At 47.9% G+C, this 20,158-nt stretch overlaps 1 protein-coding gene across 1 annotated transcript in view; it reads left to right on the top strand.

Moving 5' to 3' along the window:
• Window positions 1-206: 206 nt before the first annotated feature.
• Window positions 207-20,158, top strand: part of LOC119159521 (ADAMTS-like protein 4) — a 62,428-nt gene continuing 42,476 nt past the window's right edge. The window contains exon 1 of the mRNA XM_037412314.2: window positions 207-551. Within this exon, the coding sequence (XP_037268211.2) occupies window positions 529-551 (23 nt within the window). The 5' untranslated portion in view covers window positions 207-528. The remainder of the gene's footprint in view (window positions 552-20,158) is intronic.

Here is a 20,158-nt window from a genome sequence, read left to right on the forward strand (position 1 = left end):
CGAAGCGATCACGGACTGTTTCCTAAACGTCGCGTTGGAGTGTAGAGTTCCTGCACCACCACACAGTCCCTCCAGCGTCACCATTAACGATACCCCCCTCCCCCCACCCCCCTGTTCGTTCTTCATTTCGCGTGCCTGCGTGCTACGTGCTCGATGCCCGAGCGGGGCATTATTTTTCGTCCCAGCTTTTGTCTTCGCGCGAGAGGATGGCACCGCTCCGCGTCGTGAGTTGTGAGCGGCGGCAAATTTAGCGTCGACCACAAAAACGTCCGCCCGCCCGTCCGTTGACGACGTCGTCTTCTGTCGCCCGGGACTCGGACGCGCTCTGAACAGGAAGCGGTGGTTGCGCGGCGCCTCGACAGACCGACCGACTGTCGTAAAAAGCGACGCAAGTGGTGGACCGCGGCGAGCTTCTGCGAGCTAGTGTACGTTGCGAAAGGACTTGTCGCCGGCTGACGTCATCGAACGCTCGAAGAGCTCCTCCGGGCTCTCCCCATCATAGCGGCGCGAACTTGAAGAACGGGAGCCATGGGCGGAGCCACGTGTTTGAGGTAGGACGAGTTTCTCTTATCTTTCTTTTCTTTTTCGGGGCGTGAATATCATATTCATTTTCATCGAATTACGTTTGCACGTGAGGACTTCGTTTTCTGATTTTTAATAACTAGATCATGACTTTTCGATTTGGAGACGGGCTGAGTTCACAAAAATTTCCTTTAGTAAGTGCATTTTTCCCGTCGGTAAGCCAGCTTCGCTAATGATGTGTCCCGCATCTTGATTGGCTGAAGTATGCTAATACGAAAAAAATTTGGCGTAAGGCATTTTTGTGAATACGGGCGCAGATCGCTTCCCATGGACAGTGCACATATTTTGTTCAGTAACCACAACGTTTTCCTAAGTGCCACTTTACGTTCGAACTTGCCATTTCACAGACGCACGGAATATGCTTTATAATGCGAACAGCTAAAGTGAGACAGAATGACACCCGTAATGATAAATTTTTCTTGTAATCATTTTTTTTTTGCAACCACCGATGTCATTCAAGTTTGGGGCCACATTCAAGAAATAACTGTTAGTACGTGAATACTTTTTGCCATTGGCGGGTTGCCGTCGTCGATGATCTAAAGCTATAGAGTTACCTAAAAGCTTATGCGCTCGTAAAAAAAAAAGGAACTCTTGCGTAAGAGACAATTATGAACCCGGGCCCCGACAGTGAAACCAACCGGCCTAAAAACAGCAGCGTCTGTATGAACGAAGATGTTGGTGAACTCGGCTCCTGTTATAGATATGAAAGCTGACTTAAAACTTCGTGCTCTTGCCACTTGTTAACGCATATTTCACATTTGTGTTCAAGTGCGTGTGCGGCTGTGCTGTGTGTTCGGTTCCTGTCACATTCATGATCTACTTTTTTTGTCTTTGACAGACGAGCAGATGAGGAAAAATGGTGTTGTACGTAACGCGAGCTAGGTGGTATATAGTGCGCTTATATCTTACTATAATATTTACGAGCGGGTACTGTGGCGTTGCGATCGTTTATCCATCATGAGAATTATGGGCAATACATTGATGGTTAATGATCGATAATATTGAGAGCTGAATCAGTTGGTGACTGATCATTATACAATATACTTCACAATACGGCGTAATAATGGGTAATGATCCCTTCCCATCTCCTCACGTTCTTCCTACTTAGTCGTAGTGCTTGCGCAGCTTGGAACGCTTTTGCGCCTTTGTCTGCTGTTGTGTTTTAGATGATTCGGATCGTTGTGAAACTCTCTTGTGAAACTCGCAACAGCTAGTTGTGAAACTCGCGAGCCAATTTGAATTGGTGACACCACATGGGTGAATGTGGCGTCGTGGAACCGTTGAGCTTTAGATGTATACTGCTTCTTGCTACAAAGTGATTGCAGGCCGCACAGGGCCGAAAGAGCAGCTTAGGCAGTTTCATACACTACCCATAATTCTGATCCTGGCTGAAGCATCAGGCGATGCAGATCCCATAGACACTAGCGCCACATTTCTCTCAGGGGTACCATTATGAAACTGTTGATTGATTGATTGATTGATTTGTGGGGTTTAACGTCCCGAAACCACCATATGATTATGAGAGACGCCGTAGTGGAGGGCTCCGGAACCATTATGAAACTGTAATGTAGGGCGCATACTTTTGGGTTACGCGATGAACGCGCGAGACTAAGAAGGAAGGTGTTGACAAGACGAACGGGAAAGTTATTTTGCCGGCTAAGCGATGTCGTCATTTACTACTCGTGTAGGTTATGAAAAAAACTCAAATATCAGTTGGTGTTGTCACGTCAACATCCCAACGTCGAAGATCGCGGTAGAACCGTTTTGATAGCGCTGCACTTCCAATTTTCTTTTGCAACTCGTTGAGTACATTATCACCAACAGTTTTCCATCGGTCTTCAAGAAGGTTTGCGCTTCCTCAAATATTTAGCAATTAAGCCCAATCTGTTCTTTAAACAGTTAATATAGTGCTTAAACACCTAATAGCCGAAGAAGAGACCTGATTGCACAGCTAGTAGTTGCATTGTCTGTTTGTTGTTTTTTATTTTGTTTTCTATCAGCTATTTGTTCTAGTCACCCATTTTCTGAATATTTTCTCGACTTGGCTCCCATTCGTCGTTTTTAATTGATGAGGTCCGCTTTTTATTTCATGTTCACTCAGTGGCATTTGAAACTTCGACATGCACAGTGGTGAGGCCTCCTTTTTAGAATAGATACATTGTACCGAAATCAATGGAAATGCTCAACGCGAACAGCCCTCCATGTATTACCCAGTATGTAATCACTGAAACAAGGACACTGCACATTCCTGGAACACTGTTTTCTATTCCCGATCCACAAACCGCGCGTGTAACGCATTCGCTTAATCGTAACGAAACGTTCAGGAATTCGGTGGAGCGAAACAAACAGAAATGTGGGTAATTATTCAATATGAATTTTTTTTCACCGCTTAAACTGATGGATAATGGCAATGATGGCATTACGCTTGCAGCCTGCCGAACCTGTACGCCTCGCCGCGAACAGCATATACCAAGGAGGTGGTATTTCCTGCTAGTAAATGTGTTTCACGTCACAGTTGGTGAATCAATCCGACACGTCCGCGCGAGTAGAAGCGTTTTCATTTTCGCGGCTACAGCACGTGCACATTTTTCGCTGCGTGTGGTTTGGTTGCACAATGTCCTATAAAGCACTGAAAGCCTACGTGTGCACTTAGGCTAGCTTACTACTTCTTTAGTTTTCGTGACCGTCCAAGAACTATGTTGCTCTTGTTTCTTTCTCATCTTCCTTCTCTTGTATTCGCAGGGCGGGGAGCAATTAGTCAGGGTCATGAATTACGGTTAATAACGGCTATTTATCCGGACTTAAACGCCGTGCGAGGGGGCGTGGGCGAAACCGGTCCGCGACGCGATCAAGCTCGTTTCGTGAGCGCCGTTACACAAGACGATTTATGCAGATTACACCAGCATCGTCACTGCTGCTTTGGGTTGTTTCTTTCTTTTCTTTCTTAAGGACTGCGGAGTCTTAGGTAGTCCACGCAAGCATGTACCGCGCTTTAAGACACAGCGCAGCATGACAAAAGAGAGAGAAAAAAATAATTCTTGGTATGCTACGAGCTGCCCTCAATGTGCCTAAACAATGACATTCAATAGATCAAGGAATCGCGTCTTGGACATGTTGATAACGAATAGTACCACCCGATGAAAGGAAAGCTGCTATGAACTAGAACAGTTGTGAATTCACAGCGCATACGCCACTCCCGCCAAATTGCCTACGTCGAAACTGCAGTGTGTCAAAGAACACATTTAAGCTAATAGCGAAGCTCTACTTATTATTAGGGAAGCCGGTGGACCAACAGAAAACACCATTAACGAACGAATAGCTTCTAAAGTGGTTGCTTGGGCGTGTTGGTACGACATAATGAAAAAGAAACAGCGCGAAAAACGAGAGAACAGACAAAAGAATAGCTCCATTGTCGGGCCACGAATATAAAGCTTAACTAAATGTAGCCGGCGTAATTCAAGGAACATTTCACTGACATAAAATAAGATATTAAGGCCGAAGTATGAACGTATACGTTCAGATGTAAAGACGTGCACTTGTAGACGCGGAAGTAACAAAGAAGTGGCGTCGTCCGACGAAAACCAGTGGAAGGTATTTGTTGCATTCTAACCAAACTACTGCCAAGTGAAGCCATGTGTGCTTAGGCGTCCGAACCTATATCCCAGTTTCCTAATATTACGCGTGTGTAGTACGAGTCCATGGATATATGATTTATTTTGTAGGCAAACAATTACTACTGCGTAGATTTGTCATTCCTCCTTTCTCAACCTCCCGTGGTGCAGACCTCCGGAAAAAGAACGCCGCTATTTACACCATGGTGTACGTGCTCTAAGAAAAAAAAAACAATAATTTTGGTGGGTATTGAGGAGTCAGGGCTGCCGCTAGTCTCGACACTGCCACTCCCTTTGCATCGGTGACCTAGTTACCTGCGGCCAGAACTGCTCTATTAACCTTGAAAATAAATGGGCTTCGGAACGCAAAGCTGATGGAGCTGAAAACGTACGGCACGGAATAATAACGACCTTTACCCGTAGCATGCTTAAACGAATTCCGGTTTCCCAGAAATGGCTAAGATCGCTCAATAATGACGTATGTGATGCCGTCATTGGTATCAGCAGTATACATGTATGCTGACAAGTGGAAAAGAGGGCGTATTTCTGGGCAGCAGCCGAGCAGCGCAACTGTTGCCACGTACGGCTGAGGCACTGCGGCGGCTACGACGAATATTTTAGATGCGGAAGCATCTTATACTCGCGCCTTGTAGTGCGCCGTCCGCGCCGTCCGCACCGCTTCTCGAACATTCGACAGCTGACGCGCGCGCATGCGCCGTCGCGCCGTCGCCCACCATCTGTGCCGCGCGCGCTTCTCCTTCGAGAACATTCGACAGCTGACAGCGCATGCGCCGTCGCGCTGTATATATACTCAAGGTCGGCGCTCGCTCGCTCAGTTGCCGCTCGTCGGTTGGTTTGTACGGCGCGTCGACGTCCAAGGTCGCGGTGAAATGAATTCTAACGAATCCACAAACACAATGATCGACGTCCCTTCGACCAGCGCCGTCCTTTCGCATACGTGTGTACGTGTTCACTCATTTAACACCCCCTCCTACAACCACGTTAACCAATTTAGCCATCGACCCAAGTAAGTCGCAATTTAACACCCCATTTCACAACCACGTTAACCAATTTAGCCATCGACCCAAGTAAGTCGCACTTTAACACCCCGTTAACCAATTATATGCTCCGCATCCTCCTCAGTGTTCCCCCGAGGGAAGCTGCGGGCAATTTTTTTTATGTGTGGGGTTTAACGTCCCAAAACCACCATATCTACATGAGAAACGCCGTAGTGGAGGCCTTCGGAAATTTCGACCACCTGGAGTTCTTTAACGTGCACCCAAATCTGAGCACACGGACCTACAACATTTCCGCCTCCATCGGAAACACCGCCGGCCGCCGCAGACGGGATTCGATCCCGCGACCTGCGAGTCAGCAGCCGAGTATCTTAGCCACGGTGGAGCGACGAAGATTTTGGTCTGGATGGCCTAACACTGCCACGCGAAACACCTGTCAAAACGTCTAAGCATGAAAGAAAAGATATACATGACCGCGCTACATGCCGCCTATGTTCCAAACTGTCAGGCAACTAAGTACCGCATTTACTCATATTTGAGCTTTCTTCATTTGTTCGCGCAAAAGTTGGGTGTACCCTCTGCGTCATCTTTTGCGTGAAATCAGCTTTGTAATAGATTGGGATATGAGCTTTGCTTATGCTTCGCCCTGCACCAATGAGTCCTCATATTCCCTCCCAAGAATACATAGGTATAGATAGAGGCTTGAATCTATGAGAAGTCATTGAACAAGGAATGTAGCTGGAGCCGTCATGTGGACAAAAGGTACTTATGTGGACTTCTATAATCCAGACCACAGCCTCCTAGATTTCCCTTGCCTGCCGGATCATCAGCGGTCACTTGGGAAGCGGCCGTCGTCGGAACTGCGGTGGTGGCGCCACTTAAGTAAGGTTGTCTTCAAATAAGTTTTTACGTTTTTGGAGCTTATATGCTGCAAAAATAACGTGAGAAAGTTTTAAAAAGGCGTAGACGTATTTATAATTAACCATACGTAAGTGAAGTGATAGATGACGGGTGTTTTGCGTTCATTCAGCAGGCAACCCCTTCAATACAAGGCATAGCCTGTGAAATTAGCAAACGTCAAAGTTGCTGATCTCAAAGGCTAAGTACAAAGACACTTAGCCCTACGTAGGTGGCGCCGCCATGAATGACGGGCGTTTCGCGCTCATACGCCAGGCAAAAAAAATAGACAGACAGACAGACAGACAGACAGACAGACAGACAGACAGACAGACAGACAGACAGACAGACAGACAGATAGACAGATAGACAGATAGACAGATAGATAGATAGATAGATAGATAGATAGATAGATAGATAGATAGATAGATAGATAGATAGATAGATAGATAGATAGATAGATAGATAGATAGATAGATACTGTGCCGCTCTCCTTTCTCTTTAGAGAACTGTGTAGCGTCCGGGCCGTCTAGCCGCACGTCTTCAAGCGGCACGCGCTCTGCACGCGCTGCGACGCTTCCCCGTACTCTCCAGGGCCACTTGGAGGGTCGATAATGAGGCGCTTCCCTGCTTCGCCGCCATCGCCGAGTCGTGAGAGAAGCGTGTCCCAAAGGCCGAGCGTGCGTTGCAGCTCGTCGCATGCGTGCACAGCGCGCTTCTGCGTGCGGCGACGTGCAGCTTCCGCAGAACGAGCTCACTCGCGGCTGTCACTCAATTAGCTCGCGCATTCATCAGCGAGGACTTGGCTGCAGTTCGCCCGCTCCAGAGCGCGCACGGCTCTCGATTGTCGGGCCAACTGAAAAAGGGGCAAGGGGAAGAGGAGGGGGTAACCTATCTGTCATCGCCGCCGGCCCCGGGCGCGGAGATTTACGGCCGACCACACGTGGAGATCCGTGCACGACGATCGTGCTCACCACTTTAATATTCTCTTCTCTTACTCTCCCTTACTCGCTCTCGAGTTTCTTGCCTTCTTATTTCCATGTGATTCTATATTCATTCTACATACCGCATTTGTGCTGCTACTACCAGAATCACTTACACACATATCAGTGATCAAGTTTATACGAAAATAGTCGCTTTTATTTTCGTACCGAACGCACGAAATGGTTATGAGAGACGCCTTTGTAGAGTGCTTCGAAAATTCCCACACCTTCACGTGCACCCATGCAAATCTATAGGCACGCAGGTCTCTAGGCTTTTGCCTCCTTTGAAACGCCGTGGCCGCGGGAGGCATTCGACCTCGTGACCTTCGTGTCAGCATTGAAACACCATATAACCATTGGACCAGCGCTCCAGATGAGAACGCTTAAATGTTCGCTCATGGAACCATCCTCGTGGTGACATTTTTCTTTCTTTTTTTATGTCACTATTCGCTGTCGTAACTGCGTCTGAATATATTGTTAGTGGGCCCCATGCAAAAGCCAGGGAATTCGAATCGTCAGGCGTACAAAATAATGCAAACGTACAAAAGAAAGTCTTCCTACATAATATAATTGTTGTGGTTGTACGTCCTAGAAACCATGATATCATTACGAAGAACACCGTATGGTAGGACTGTGAAAATTTAGACCACCTGCTGTTTTTCTTTAACGCGCACCTAACTCTAAACACATGGACCTCCATATTTTGCCTCGCCTCCATAGATCACGGTCACCGATGCCGGGATTCGAACTCGTGACCTTCGAGGCAGCAATTCCAGTACGATAAACCACAACATATGCACCATGGTGACGGGTGCGAAATCATCTTACAGCTATTTGAATCTCGTAACTTGGGCTTAAATGAGCAGTACTAGAATGTCGTAGTGTTTACCGAGTGCTTGCTTTGCATACTGCGGAATTCCAGAGTATGCAAACTGAAGTTATTTTACGAAAATGTTTTTATCTCAATAATTATAGGAAACTAACTGTATATGTAAAAAGTTTATGTAATGTATGTGTTTTCATCGAGTTTGTTTCTTCTCATATACCTTACAATTACTTATAAAAACGTCCCCTATACTTTCTCTGGCATTATTGTCTGTTATTGCATTGCTATTATTACATGAGTTGTACTTAGACCGAACGCAGATATACACTGATGGGTCCGTCTCATCCAGCAGCTCATCAGGTGCCGCTGTAATTCCGGCTGCAGAAATGACAATCAAGTTTAAGTTGTCGCATATGACTACATCTACGGCATCAGAGCTTGCTGCTATAAGGGCTGCTTTACAATATCTCGTTCAAGAACGTCCAGGAAAATGGGTCATATTCTGTGATTCGAAGGCAGCGCTTCAGAGTTTGCAGTCTGCCATGCGTAGGAGGAGTCATGACCAACTGGTACAAGAAATAAGACATTGCCATCATGAAGCTCTAGCACGAGGGCATGATATTATATATCAATGGCTGCCTGGACATATGGGTATTACTGGAAATCAATTAGCCGATGATGCAGCCCGCTTAGCCCATGAAGGAACCCGTGTAGTCCCGATTCCTATATCAAGGAATGATGCAGCAAGACAACTTTACCTGCTGGCTCGAGATCTCACATGCACGTTCTGGTCGTCTACCAGCTTTAAAAGGTGTCAATTTTATTGTCTGATTAACCTCCCTGCCTTTCCTTGCATCTTTATCTCTCTCTCTCTCTCTCTATTGTCTGTTATTCCTCAATAATGTTGTGTCTGACAGAGAAAGCGAGGCCTTAAATTTCCGTCATTCATAGGGAGGGTCTCGTTCTGGCAGATTTGATGCCTTCAGGTGGTACGCGAGGGATTATTGGTCAATTTCCATCTCATAACAAGATCACGTTCTGTGCATGACGTCAAACAGGCAAGAAAAGCGTTCCACACTTGTCTCCATGCCATCAGGTGGGGCTGATTGACGCTCTAACGTTTAAATGCACATATTGTGTAAACTGAATGTGGGGATAACCGACGCCGTGCACATGGCTTTCAGGTAGAACATCGAACGCGTTATTCGGCAGGTTAGCATCCTGACAGTTGCAAATTATCTCTTCATCGACTTGGTTTCTTTTTATATACGTTAACATCCTCTGTACTTTCTCTGGCGTTATGGTCTGGTAGTTCTCAATAAATATTGTGTCTAACAAATACAAAGAGCCTTTATATTTACAGTTTCCTTCATCTCTGTAAGTAACCCGGTGGTATGTACTTAAAGTGAATTATTCGTTGTGGCTCCTCTTCCTCGATGATTCTGCTTCGTTTCCTTTGCGGAGACGGTCAACGTGCGAAAAGATACGGCACTTCCACTTGCATGGCGACGCCTTTCGCGCCGTCTCTTTTTCATGGAAAGCAGCGCGTGTTCGTTTTATGCACGCGTGCAAGTGCTACCACGTGATCGCTTTCCCGTTTATGGCCCTGCGTTCGAGCGTGGAAACAACCGCGCCGCATTTACGAATTTCGAGACGTTCGGCACAGCGCATATACCCCCCTTGTGGCGTACACACACGCGCGTACACAAATTATATATATATATATATATATATATATATATATATATATATATATGCACACGCGGGGTTCACGCCACGCGCAAAAAAATAGTTGTGGTGTTCGTGACTATTTTTTCTTGTGTGTAAAGAAAAGGGCAACAGATGGCAAGGAGCTTAAATATTCTTTTCATATGTTAAAACCTCCCGGGGGCTGGTTTTCCGGCTTCGTATATTTTGCTTGTGCTTTATTTTTTTCTTATTTGAAGTCGCCTTCAATCCGAAGGTGTGCAGCGCACCTCATTCGTTATGTACTCCGGCACTCTCTCTGAGGTATATAGAGAAGAAGTTGTGTGGTCGGAACAACCTGTTGGCGGTATAATCTATACCCGCCTCTTTAAAAAGCTTCAAAATGCGCTACAAGGGCGTGCACAATATTTCACGCGAAAGTGCGCTTGTAGCTATCCTAAAAGTGGGTGCAAACATTATAAGAACTCTCTGGAGATATTTTTGCCATATATACGTCCAAAAAAAAAAGGATAGAAAGAACTAAAGGATGGGGATGGCTGAAAGCACCTTATTTGCGCCAGCTGAATACTAACCTCTATAAATAGATGCGCCGAACGCGTGTTGCGTTAAATCACACCATCATGAAGGAGTTATGCGTTGTCGTGGAGGGGTATTTCGCACGCACAGGCCACCGCTTAACGTTCTGCGCTTGCTTCGTAAGTAAACAAGTGCATCCAAAAAGAAGGCGAGATGACTTTGGGAAGAAGTGTTTCTTTGTTCGGGTAAGAATAAACAGAATAGTTTTTTAATGAAGTGCAAGTGAAGCAAATAAGGCCGCGTGTGTGCTAAAGCATGCTGGTCATCAAACGGGGAAGACTTTCGCGCCGGCTCTGCATATGTCATTATCATCATCATCATCATCATCATCCTGACTGCGTCCACTGCAGGACAAAGGCCTCTCCCATATTCTGCCAGTCAACTCGGTCCTGTGCTTGCTGCGGCCAATTTATACCCGCAGACTTCTAAATCTCATCTGCACACCTAACCTTCTGTCTCCCCCTAACCAGTTACTGGGAATCCAGTAACTGGGTATCCAGTTAGTTACCCTTAATGACCAGCGATTATCCTGTCTACGCGCTACATGCCCGGTCCATGTCCATTTCCTCTTCTCGATTTCAACTATATATGTTATCCTTAACCCCCAGTTTGTTCCCTAATCCACTCTGCTGTCTTCTTGTCTCTTAAGGTTACACCTACCATTTTTCTTTCCATTGCTCGCTGCGTCGTCCTCAATTTAAGCTGAACCAACTTTGTAAGTCTCCAGGTTTCTGCTCCGTAGCTAAGTGCCGGCAAGGTACAGCTGTTACATATCTTCCTCTTGAGGGATAGTGGCAATCTACATGTCATGATTTGAGAGTGCTTGCTAAATGTGCTCCACCCCATTCTCATTCTTCTAGTTACTTCAATCTCGTGATTCAGCTCCGCGGTTATTACCTGCCCTAAGTAATCTGCATATATACTTCCTTGCAATCATGTAAGAGTGCCTGGCGATATCGTTGTATAAACAACAACGATACTGCGAAGTATTAATGTTAGTAGTCGATTGAAGAAAGCCGCATAGTTTGACGATAAATTTGTTTTTCTGTACACGTAAGATGGTGTCTATACGAGTAAAGGTGAGCGAATTTGTGAGCCTCGGTCACCCCAAAAAGGCTAAGAAAAAAGGAACACCCTGATTAAAAAAGGGCACTTGTCATGTCACAGAAGTGCTAACCTGAGTGATATGAAGTGTCACACTGAAATTGCCTTCGAAAGGCTATAGTGGCTAAACGTGCTTGGCCAAGCACAAAGATGATCGACGAGCGATGGGTTCAAGCGGGAGAGTATACCACTTGCTAATCGATACGTCAGATAACTATCCGCACAGCGTGCATGATCATCGCCTAAACACGAACTCGGGGTTCTTTTTCGTCTCACCGACTAATGTATACTTACGCGTCTTGGGTATCTAGCGAAATATTATTTCGTGCACGGTTACTGTGCAAAACATCACACATGCGGGAATATCTGGCAGAAATAGGCGTTCCTTTTGACAGGAATCAATGGGCGAAATGCAGAATACCGAAAGTAGAGAGATAGAGAGAAGAAAAAATATCAGAAAGGTAGGGAGGTTAACTGCAATAAGTTCACTTTGCTACCCTACGCGGGGGAGAGGGTAATGAAGGTGAAGAGAGAAAGAGAAAAACAATACACATTGCACATAACACGCACAACGCACACACAATTCAGGTTTCACAGGCGGTCGCACGGTGACGTTGCGCTCAAGAATTTTAGAAGGGCTGGTTTGGCTTTCTGGGCTGAAGTGCATGAAGGCCACGCTCCCAAGATCTTCTCCAGAGTAAAAGGTCGATCATCCAGCCTCCTTAAGGCACACTGGAGAGTCCAGCCAGCAGGCTTTACAGCATCGTTATGGGCTGCTCTACGAAATTTCACATGGCCACCGGTACATACATACATACATACATACATACATACATACATACATACATACATACATACATACATACATACATACATACATACATACATACATACATACATACATACATACATACATACATGCATACATACATACATACATACATACATACATACATACATACATACATACATACATACATACATACATACATACATACATACATACATACATACATACATACATACATACATACATACATACATACATACATACATACATACATGCATGCATGCATGCATGCATGCATTAGCGTGTGCTTGTTGCCTCGGAGCTTCGCGTCAAGGTGAAAAGTGTCTCGCTGACAAGTGTGCAAAATGCGTCCGGCTTGTGGCCTCAGTCAGCTACAAAAGGGTGGCAGTCAGCAGCTTCGCGTCAAGCCCGCGTGGCGTGTGGCGGGGGGGGGGGGATAAAGAATGACTGGTGGGGCCCTCTCGGACACGTATCGTGGGCTGCCGCCATTGAGCCGGCAGCAGCGCCGACCACAGCGGATCGAGCCTTCCGAAAGGGGCTGGGTCACGCGCCTGACGTGCTGTAATTGCCTCACGACGCCCACGTAAATAGCGTGACGGTATTGGCCCCCTTGTTCCGGCTCGGGGAAGTGAGCCGCCGCTAGCGCAGCTGCGCCGTGGGCTTTTTGGAGTTTGCCGAGCGTTGGCGTCTTCATTCTCGATATCGCATTGCCCGCGCGAGCACTTCGACGTGGCGCGTATTTGGCCAAAAGCCTCGAGCCGTAGTCGTGCGAACACGGCGGGGGCCACGCCGGATCACTTTTTGGGCGCGAAGGACTTCCGTTATTGAACAAAAAGCCGCGGGGAGGTTCGGACACGCTGACAGAACTGCCAAATCCTGCAGTCGGCGCATTAGTCTCGTCCATGAAAGCCGCGTTTCTCCAGGAGACAGCGACTGACGACTCCTTGGGACTATACCGAATGCCTGTATACGGTTCTATCTTTCTTAGAGAACTGCCAAACGGCACTGTGCCTGCGTCATTTTATTAGCAAAATATTGCCTCCAAGGGAGCGCGACCTTTGCACTGTCCGCCCGAGGATCATGCATGGGAGCGGGATCGTCTGGCGTGTACCGCGGAGATGCAGGCTTCATCATCCACTCGAAGTGTGGTTAAACGCAACACGAAAAATAAAACAATGACAAAGGGTATTTTATCTATCGGAGAATCGAGAGAGCAGGAAGGAGGGTTCATTGAACAGGAAAGTTTTTTTTATTTATTATGTTTGAGCGTCGACAGCCTGATTTAGTTCGACTTCCTTGTGGGAGGAAATTATTATACTTTTTTGTATCATCATAATCATTTTCACACCACAACCATGCACCATTACAATCATCACCATTTTCATAGACAAGTGCGTTTGGGAGGTCTAGCGCTGGCCCTCAGTGGTTGTCATATATTCTTTCAAACAAACTGCTTCGCGATTATAGCCCTGTGACTTGAAAACTTTCTTTTCAGTAATGCAGATGACACACATTATATTCAAACATGTTGATTGGTCAACACTGCATGCATTCTACCAACTCTCAGGCAAGGAGATGATTGGAAGATTGGTTGTCACTTAGGCGTCATGTGACTTGTTACATATGTGTGTTTCATTGATGCACATATATATCGCAGTAAATTGGGGTTTCTGGAGCTGTCAGCCCCAATTGACTAATATTTTTATATTGTTACGGGGAATAAAGTATACACTGGCGAGCAAATGCGTACTGGCGAATATACTGGCGAGCTAATGCGTACAACGATGCTGCAGTCCGAGCACGTTCACGCTCAGCACTTCGTCGTCGTCATCTCAGGCATCTACTCAGCCCGCGACATTACCCGCCGGTGGCAGAAGCACCGTCCCGGTGCGATCAATTCTCGGGGCGTGAGTAGTATGGTTTAAGCCGCGAGACGTGCACTATATCGGTCGGGACTGAAGCTTGTACTGACGTGGTATGGAGTGGAGCTATCTCATAGGTCACGCTGGTGACCTTGCGTATGACGCGGTAGGGGCCAACGTAACGGGACATTAGTTTTTCGCAGAGACCAACACGACGTGATGGTAACCACAGCAAGACGAGTGACCCCGGAGAGTACTGTACGTCGCGGCGCCGGCGATCGTAAGCACTCTTTTGGTTAAGCTGCGAGGCACATAAACGATCCCGGGCGACTTGGCGGGCGATGTCAGCTCGGGCCAGGGCATCACGAGCATAAGCAGTAGATGAGGGGGCGTCAGATTGGAGCATGGTGTCCATGGGCAAAGGCGGGTCATAACCAAACAGTAGGTAAAAAAGAGAAAATTCGGCTGTATCATGGCGTGAACTGTTGTATGCGAAGGTAACGAAGGGTAAGTAGATGTCCCAATCTTTGTGATCCTTGAAGACGTACATCGCTAACATATTCGTCAGGGTACGGTTGAGGCGTTCCGTGAGGCCGTTGGTTTGCGGATGGTACGCTGTAGTGAACTTGTGGTGGGTAGAGCAGGATCGCAGGAGCTCGTCGACTACTTTAGATAGAAAACAGCGGCCGCGGTCGGTGATCAACTGACGAGGAGCGCCATGACGCAGAATGATGTCATGAAGAAGGAAATCGGCTACATCAGTAGCGCAGCTGGTGGGGAGGGCGCATGTAACGGCATACCGCGTTGCGTAGTCGGTAGCAATAGCAATCCACTTATTACCGGTGGCCGACACGGGAAAAGGTCCTAGAAGATCGAGGCCGACTCGGAAAAATGGCTCATCTGGTACTTCAATAAGCTGGAGGGTACCAGCAGGTCTCAGAGCAGGTGTCTTGCGGCGCTGGCAGAGGTCACACGCCGCAACGTACTGTCGCACAGAACGGTAAAGGCCAGGCTAAAAGAATCGGCGGCGAATGCGGTCATACGTGCGTGACACCCCTAGGTGTCCAGCGGAGGAGCATCATGCAGCTGGGCCAAAACGTCTGAGCGAAGATGCACAGGAACAACCAGTAAAAGCTCAGCACCATCAGGGCGGGCGTTGTAGCGGTGCAAGATGTCGTTGTGAAGAACGAACAGTTGTGAGGAGTTGTCAGGGTGGGGAGAGTGCAGACCATTGATAATAGCACGCAAAGATGGGTCGCGGCGTTGTTCAGCAGCTATGTCGTTGAAGTCGGTAATTGAAAGAACGAGGACCTCTTGCTCATCTTCCCTCGTGTCAGGGGGATCGACTGGGTAACGGGACAAGCAGGCGGCATCCTTGTGAAGTTGTCCAGATTTATAGGATACGGAAAAAGTGTACTCATGTAAGCGCAGCGCCCAGCGACCAAGGCGTCCCGTAGGGTCCTTCAGTGAGGAGAGCCAGCAAAGCGCATGGTGGTCCGTAATAACTGAGAATGGTCGGCCATACAGGTACGGTCGGAATTTCGCAATGGCGAGAGCTAAGCACTCGTGTTCTGTGATGGAATAATTTTGTTCCGAGCGCGACAACAGTCGGCTTGCATACGCGACGACGCGCTGCATGCCTTGTTGCCGCTGCGCCAGCACTGCGCCTATGCCGTGGCCACTGGCGTCAGTACGAAGCTCCGGGGCGGCAGATGGGTCGAAGTGTGCTAGGACTGGTGGATTGGTGAGAATGTCAACGAGCGACGAGAAGGCGTTTGCTTGCTGTTGGCCCCAGGTGAATGCGACATCCGTTTTGAGGAGGCAGGTTAGAGGACGGGCTACTTCAGCAAACTTCTCGACAAAACGACGGAAATAGGAGCACAGTCCCAGAAAACTTCGGACGTCCTTGGCTGAGCGGGGTGTGGGGAAGTCACGAACAGCTCAGACTTTCGCAGGGTCTGGTTGAACGCCCGCAGCGTTAACAAGATGGCCGAGTACGCAGATTTGGCGTTGCCCAAAGCGGCATTTGGACTAGTTAAGTTGCAAGTTGGCACGTCGGAAAATATCAAGCACTGTGGACAGACGGGTAAGATGGCCGTCGAAAGTAGTCGAAAAAAATAACGTCGTCAAGATAGCAGAGGCAGATGGTCCACTTTATTCCTCGAAGGAGAGAGTCCATCATGCGCTCAAATGTCGCGGGGGCATTGCATAATCCAAAAGGCATCATCTTGAACTGATAAAGTCCATCAGGAGTCACGAAGGCCGTCTTCTCTCTGTCTTTGTCGTCCACAGCGATCTGCCAGTAGCCTGAGCGAAGGTCTATTGAAGAGAAATATTTGGCACCGTGCAAGCAATCGAGTGCATCATCTATGCGCGGTAGGGAATAGACATCTTTCTTGGTAATATGGTTGAGATGGCGGTAATCAACACAGAGTCTCCAGCTATTGTCCTTCTTTTTAACAAGTACAACGGGTGAGGACCAGGGACTAGATGAGGGTTCGATTATGCCCTTATCAAGCATTTTATCGACTTCTCGCTGTATAATAGCACGCTCCGGGGCTGACACACGGTAGGGTCGTCGGCGAATGGGTCGAGCGTCACCGGTGTCGATGCGATGGGTTACCACGGATGTCTGGCCCAAATTACGGTCGCCGAAGTCAAAGATGTCCTGATAAGAAGCAAGCACGCGGCAGAAAGCAGAGACTTGTTCAGAGGTGAGCTTGTCAGATAGTATTGGCTTAAAAAGGTCGGAACAGGAACGTGACGAGAATGACGTTGATGAAAAATCGGGTGGCAAATCGGTGGTTAGGGCGGAAACTGTGTGGTCGACCAGTGGTGTCAGAAGCGCAAGTGACATGCCGCGAGGAATAACTTGCGCTGAGAGGCCGAAATTGAGGACGAGAAATGAAGTTCGGTTGTCCTTAACGGTAACCACCGTGTTGGGGAGTGCAACATTGCGTGTCATGGCGACGTCAGAAATTGGGGCAGCAACATAATCACTATCGGGTACTGCAGGATATGGCGAGAGTTGGACTTGGACTGCGGCTTGCGGCGGAAGTCTGAGGAAATCGACAGAGCGTAGACGAGGTGGGCTGGTAGAGGCGGTCTCCGAAAAGGATGGTAGTTCGAGCCGAAGAAGACCTTTGGAACAGTCAATGAGCGCAGCGTGTGAAGTCAGAAAGTCGAGTCCAAGGATGAGGTCATGAGGGCAATTTTCCAGTACAGCGAACAGAACTGAAGTTTGATGCTCAGAAATTGTTAATCGCGCAGTGCACATTCCAAGAACAGCAGGAGTACTCCCATCCGCTGTACGAACGGTAGGTGCAATCGCAGGCGTCAGAACTTTTTGGAGGCGGCGGTGGAGGTCTGAGCTCATCACAGATATTTGTGCACCGGTATCAATAAGAGCAGTTATAGGTAAACCGTTAACGAGAATCGTAAGAAGGTTGCACCGCTGGTCGGGAGTAATCAGAGGATTTGCCGTCCGAGTCGTGTATGCAGCGTCACCTCCGGGAGCTGCACCGGCTATTTTTCCGAGCGACGGTCGTAGGGAGACCGAGAACGGCGGGGTTGGGGCGAGCGGGACTGACGACGCACGGGCGATGGCGAGCGGCTGGTCCGACGTTCTGGATTATGCTCTGCACCTGTCTCAGCACGGTAGGACGGGACATAAGGTGCACGTTCTGAGCGAGGCCGCCAATCATAGAAGCTTTGTCGAGGTGATGAGGTCCAACGGCTGCGGCAATGGCGAGCGATGTGTCCTATCCGATGGCACGTGAAAGATATGGGCCGATCATCATCAGTGCGCCATTCAGCTGGGTTTCATCTTGGCGCGAACGTGTGGTTCGGAGTGGCAGCCGCAACGACTGGAGCCGAGCTGGAAGTAGCAGGGACATTTTGATGAGGTGGCGAAATGCCCATATTTGCGATCTCTTGGTGAACCACGGCCTGTATCATTGAAACAGCATCGGGGTTGTGTCCTGGCGCGCTGACGCTAGACATAGCGGGAGCCATAGCCTCGAGTTCCCGACGGACTATTCTGATGACGTTTTCTGGCGCTGGTGGTTGGTGTAGTGCGGGCAAATCTTCGCAAGAGGACGTAGCCGCCGTGTTGGGAAGGCGGTCAAATCGGTGAACTATGCGCCTACTTTTTGCCTGTTCGAAGCGACGACATGCTTCGATGACCGACTCCACCGTCGAGCAGTGCTTGCACAGGAGAAAATTGAAGGCGTCATCCGCAATTCCTTTCAGGATGTGTCCGACTTTGTTCTCGTCGAGCATGTCCTTGTCGACCTTGCGGCACAAAGCCAACACGTCCTGGATGTACGCGATGTACGGCTCTGTGGATGTCTGAGCACGAGTCGCAAGCTCTTTCTTTGCGGCCACTTGACGTCCGATGGGTTTCCCAAATAGATAGCGCAATTTCTGCTTACAGACGTCCCAGCTAGTCAACTCTTCTTGATGTGTTTCGTACCAAAGTTTTGCCGTGCCATGCAAGTAGAAGATGATGTTCGCCAACATAAGCGTCAGATCCCAATGGTTGCTGCTGCTGACGCGCTCATATTGAACCAGTCAGTCATCGACGTCTATGCCACTTGTGCCGTTGAATGGGCCTGGGTCACGAGGTTACACCACAACGATCGGCTGCGGGGCTGACGGATCTTGTTGACATTGAGTAGCCTGGTCAGTCATCGTGGTAGCTGTAATGCGCCGTCCGCTGCGAAGATCCAGCTCGTTGGGCTGTATAGCGAGTGGTACCCCGCACCTTCCACCAATGATGTTACGGGGAATGAAGTATACACTGGCGTGCAAATGCGTACTGGCGAATATACTGGCGAGCTAATGCGTACAACGATGCTGCAGTCCGAGCACGTTCACGCTCAGCACTTCGTCGTCGTCATCTCAGGCATCTACTTAAACCGTGACAATATTATCCTCTTCAAGGGCGAATTATGCCAGCCTGGTTGTAACTCTGTCAACATAAACTTTATCCCGTGGCAATCAATATTCTCTTGAAAAAAATGGAAAGGAGCGGGGAGGGGGAGGAGAAATAACGTATTGCTTTCGGCATTTTTCAAGGATCAAGCGTAACGTAATTAGAACAATATACATTTACTTATGCAAAAGTCGTGTTTTACTTTTGCGCCAAGGGTATAAAATCTCGGGCTTTGAACAGATGTACAGCTTGCAATCGTTAATTATAGCATTCATTGTGCGCATTCACGAGCCGCTAGATGTGCGCGGCACATCGAGTGGCTCGTCCAACGAGGTAGTACTTTCAGAAGTGTGATCGTCTACGTGATGGCGCAACACATCAAAGTCAAATGAAGGCGCATAGAATATGCACGAGGATCTATTTGTGCGAAACCCGATGCATCTTTCTTGGCCACTAGTAGAGGCAACTGGCAAACAGAAGTCGCGTCAACGAATGTGGGCACAGCGTCTGAAAAGGCTGCGAGAGGTTTAAGTATTGCCAAGGTCACTCAGTGCAGAAAACTGCCAGCATTCTACACATGATTGGCATCCAAATGTCGTGGCATTCGCCCTGGTGCACGTTTAGTTCTGCTTAGTCTGCTATTCTAATTATATCAATAGTGACCCTGTGTTTAACCCCCTCTATCGTACCCAGCAGTCAGCTATATGAACACACTCGGAAACTCTTTCTGAAGCGCCTCCCCACCGACCTATCACAAAACAATATTGCGCTACGCAGCTCAGCCGCTATATTTTGGAGATAGGCTTTTTGACAAACGCTACGATGGTGCTCCAGCAGCTTCCGAGCTGGAGGTCACGTCTAACTCCTTGTAAAGATGTCATCAATTCCGACATAATAAAATACAAAGAAACGACTGCTTGTTAGATTACCGGCGCCTGGTTACACGGCTGCGATTGGTTTGGGATATTTTCCTTTAACTCTATAGCTTTGCACGCTGCTTATATTAAAAAGTAATTTCCTATTTCCTTAAGGTTGTCCCTACCTTCCTACACCAAAGAACAAAGATCATGTAAGTTTACGCTCATTTATATGGTCTACTGCACATCGGTTTTCTCTTCAACAACATCGTTACGCGTCCTTAAGAAAATGAAGAAAAACTTGTACCATCCTTCCTACGTTAGTTCTCTTTCCAAACGCCCGCCGGTTCTTTCTTTCTCTTGAATGGATCAGTCTTGTCTCGTAACCCG

Source organism: Rhipicephalus microplus, chromosome 1, assembly GCF_043290135.1.
Source record: "Rhipicephalus microplus isolate Deutch F79 chromosome 1, USDA_Rmic, whole genome shotgun sequence".
Taxonomy (NCBI): Eukaryota; Metazoa; Arthropoda; class Arachnida; order Ixodida; family Ixodidae; genus Rhipicephalus; species Rhipicephalus microplus.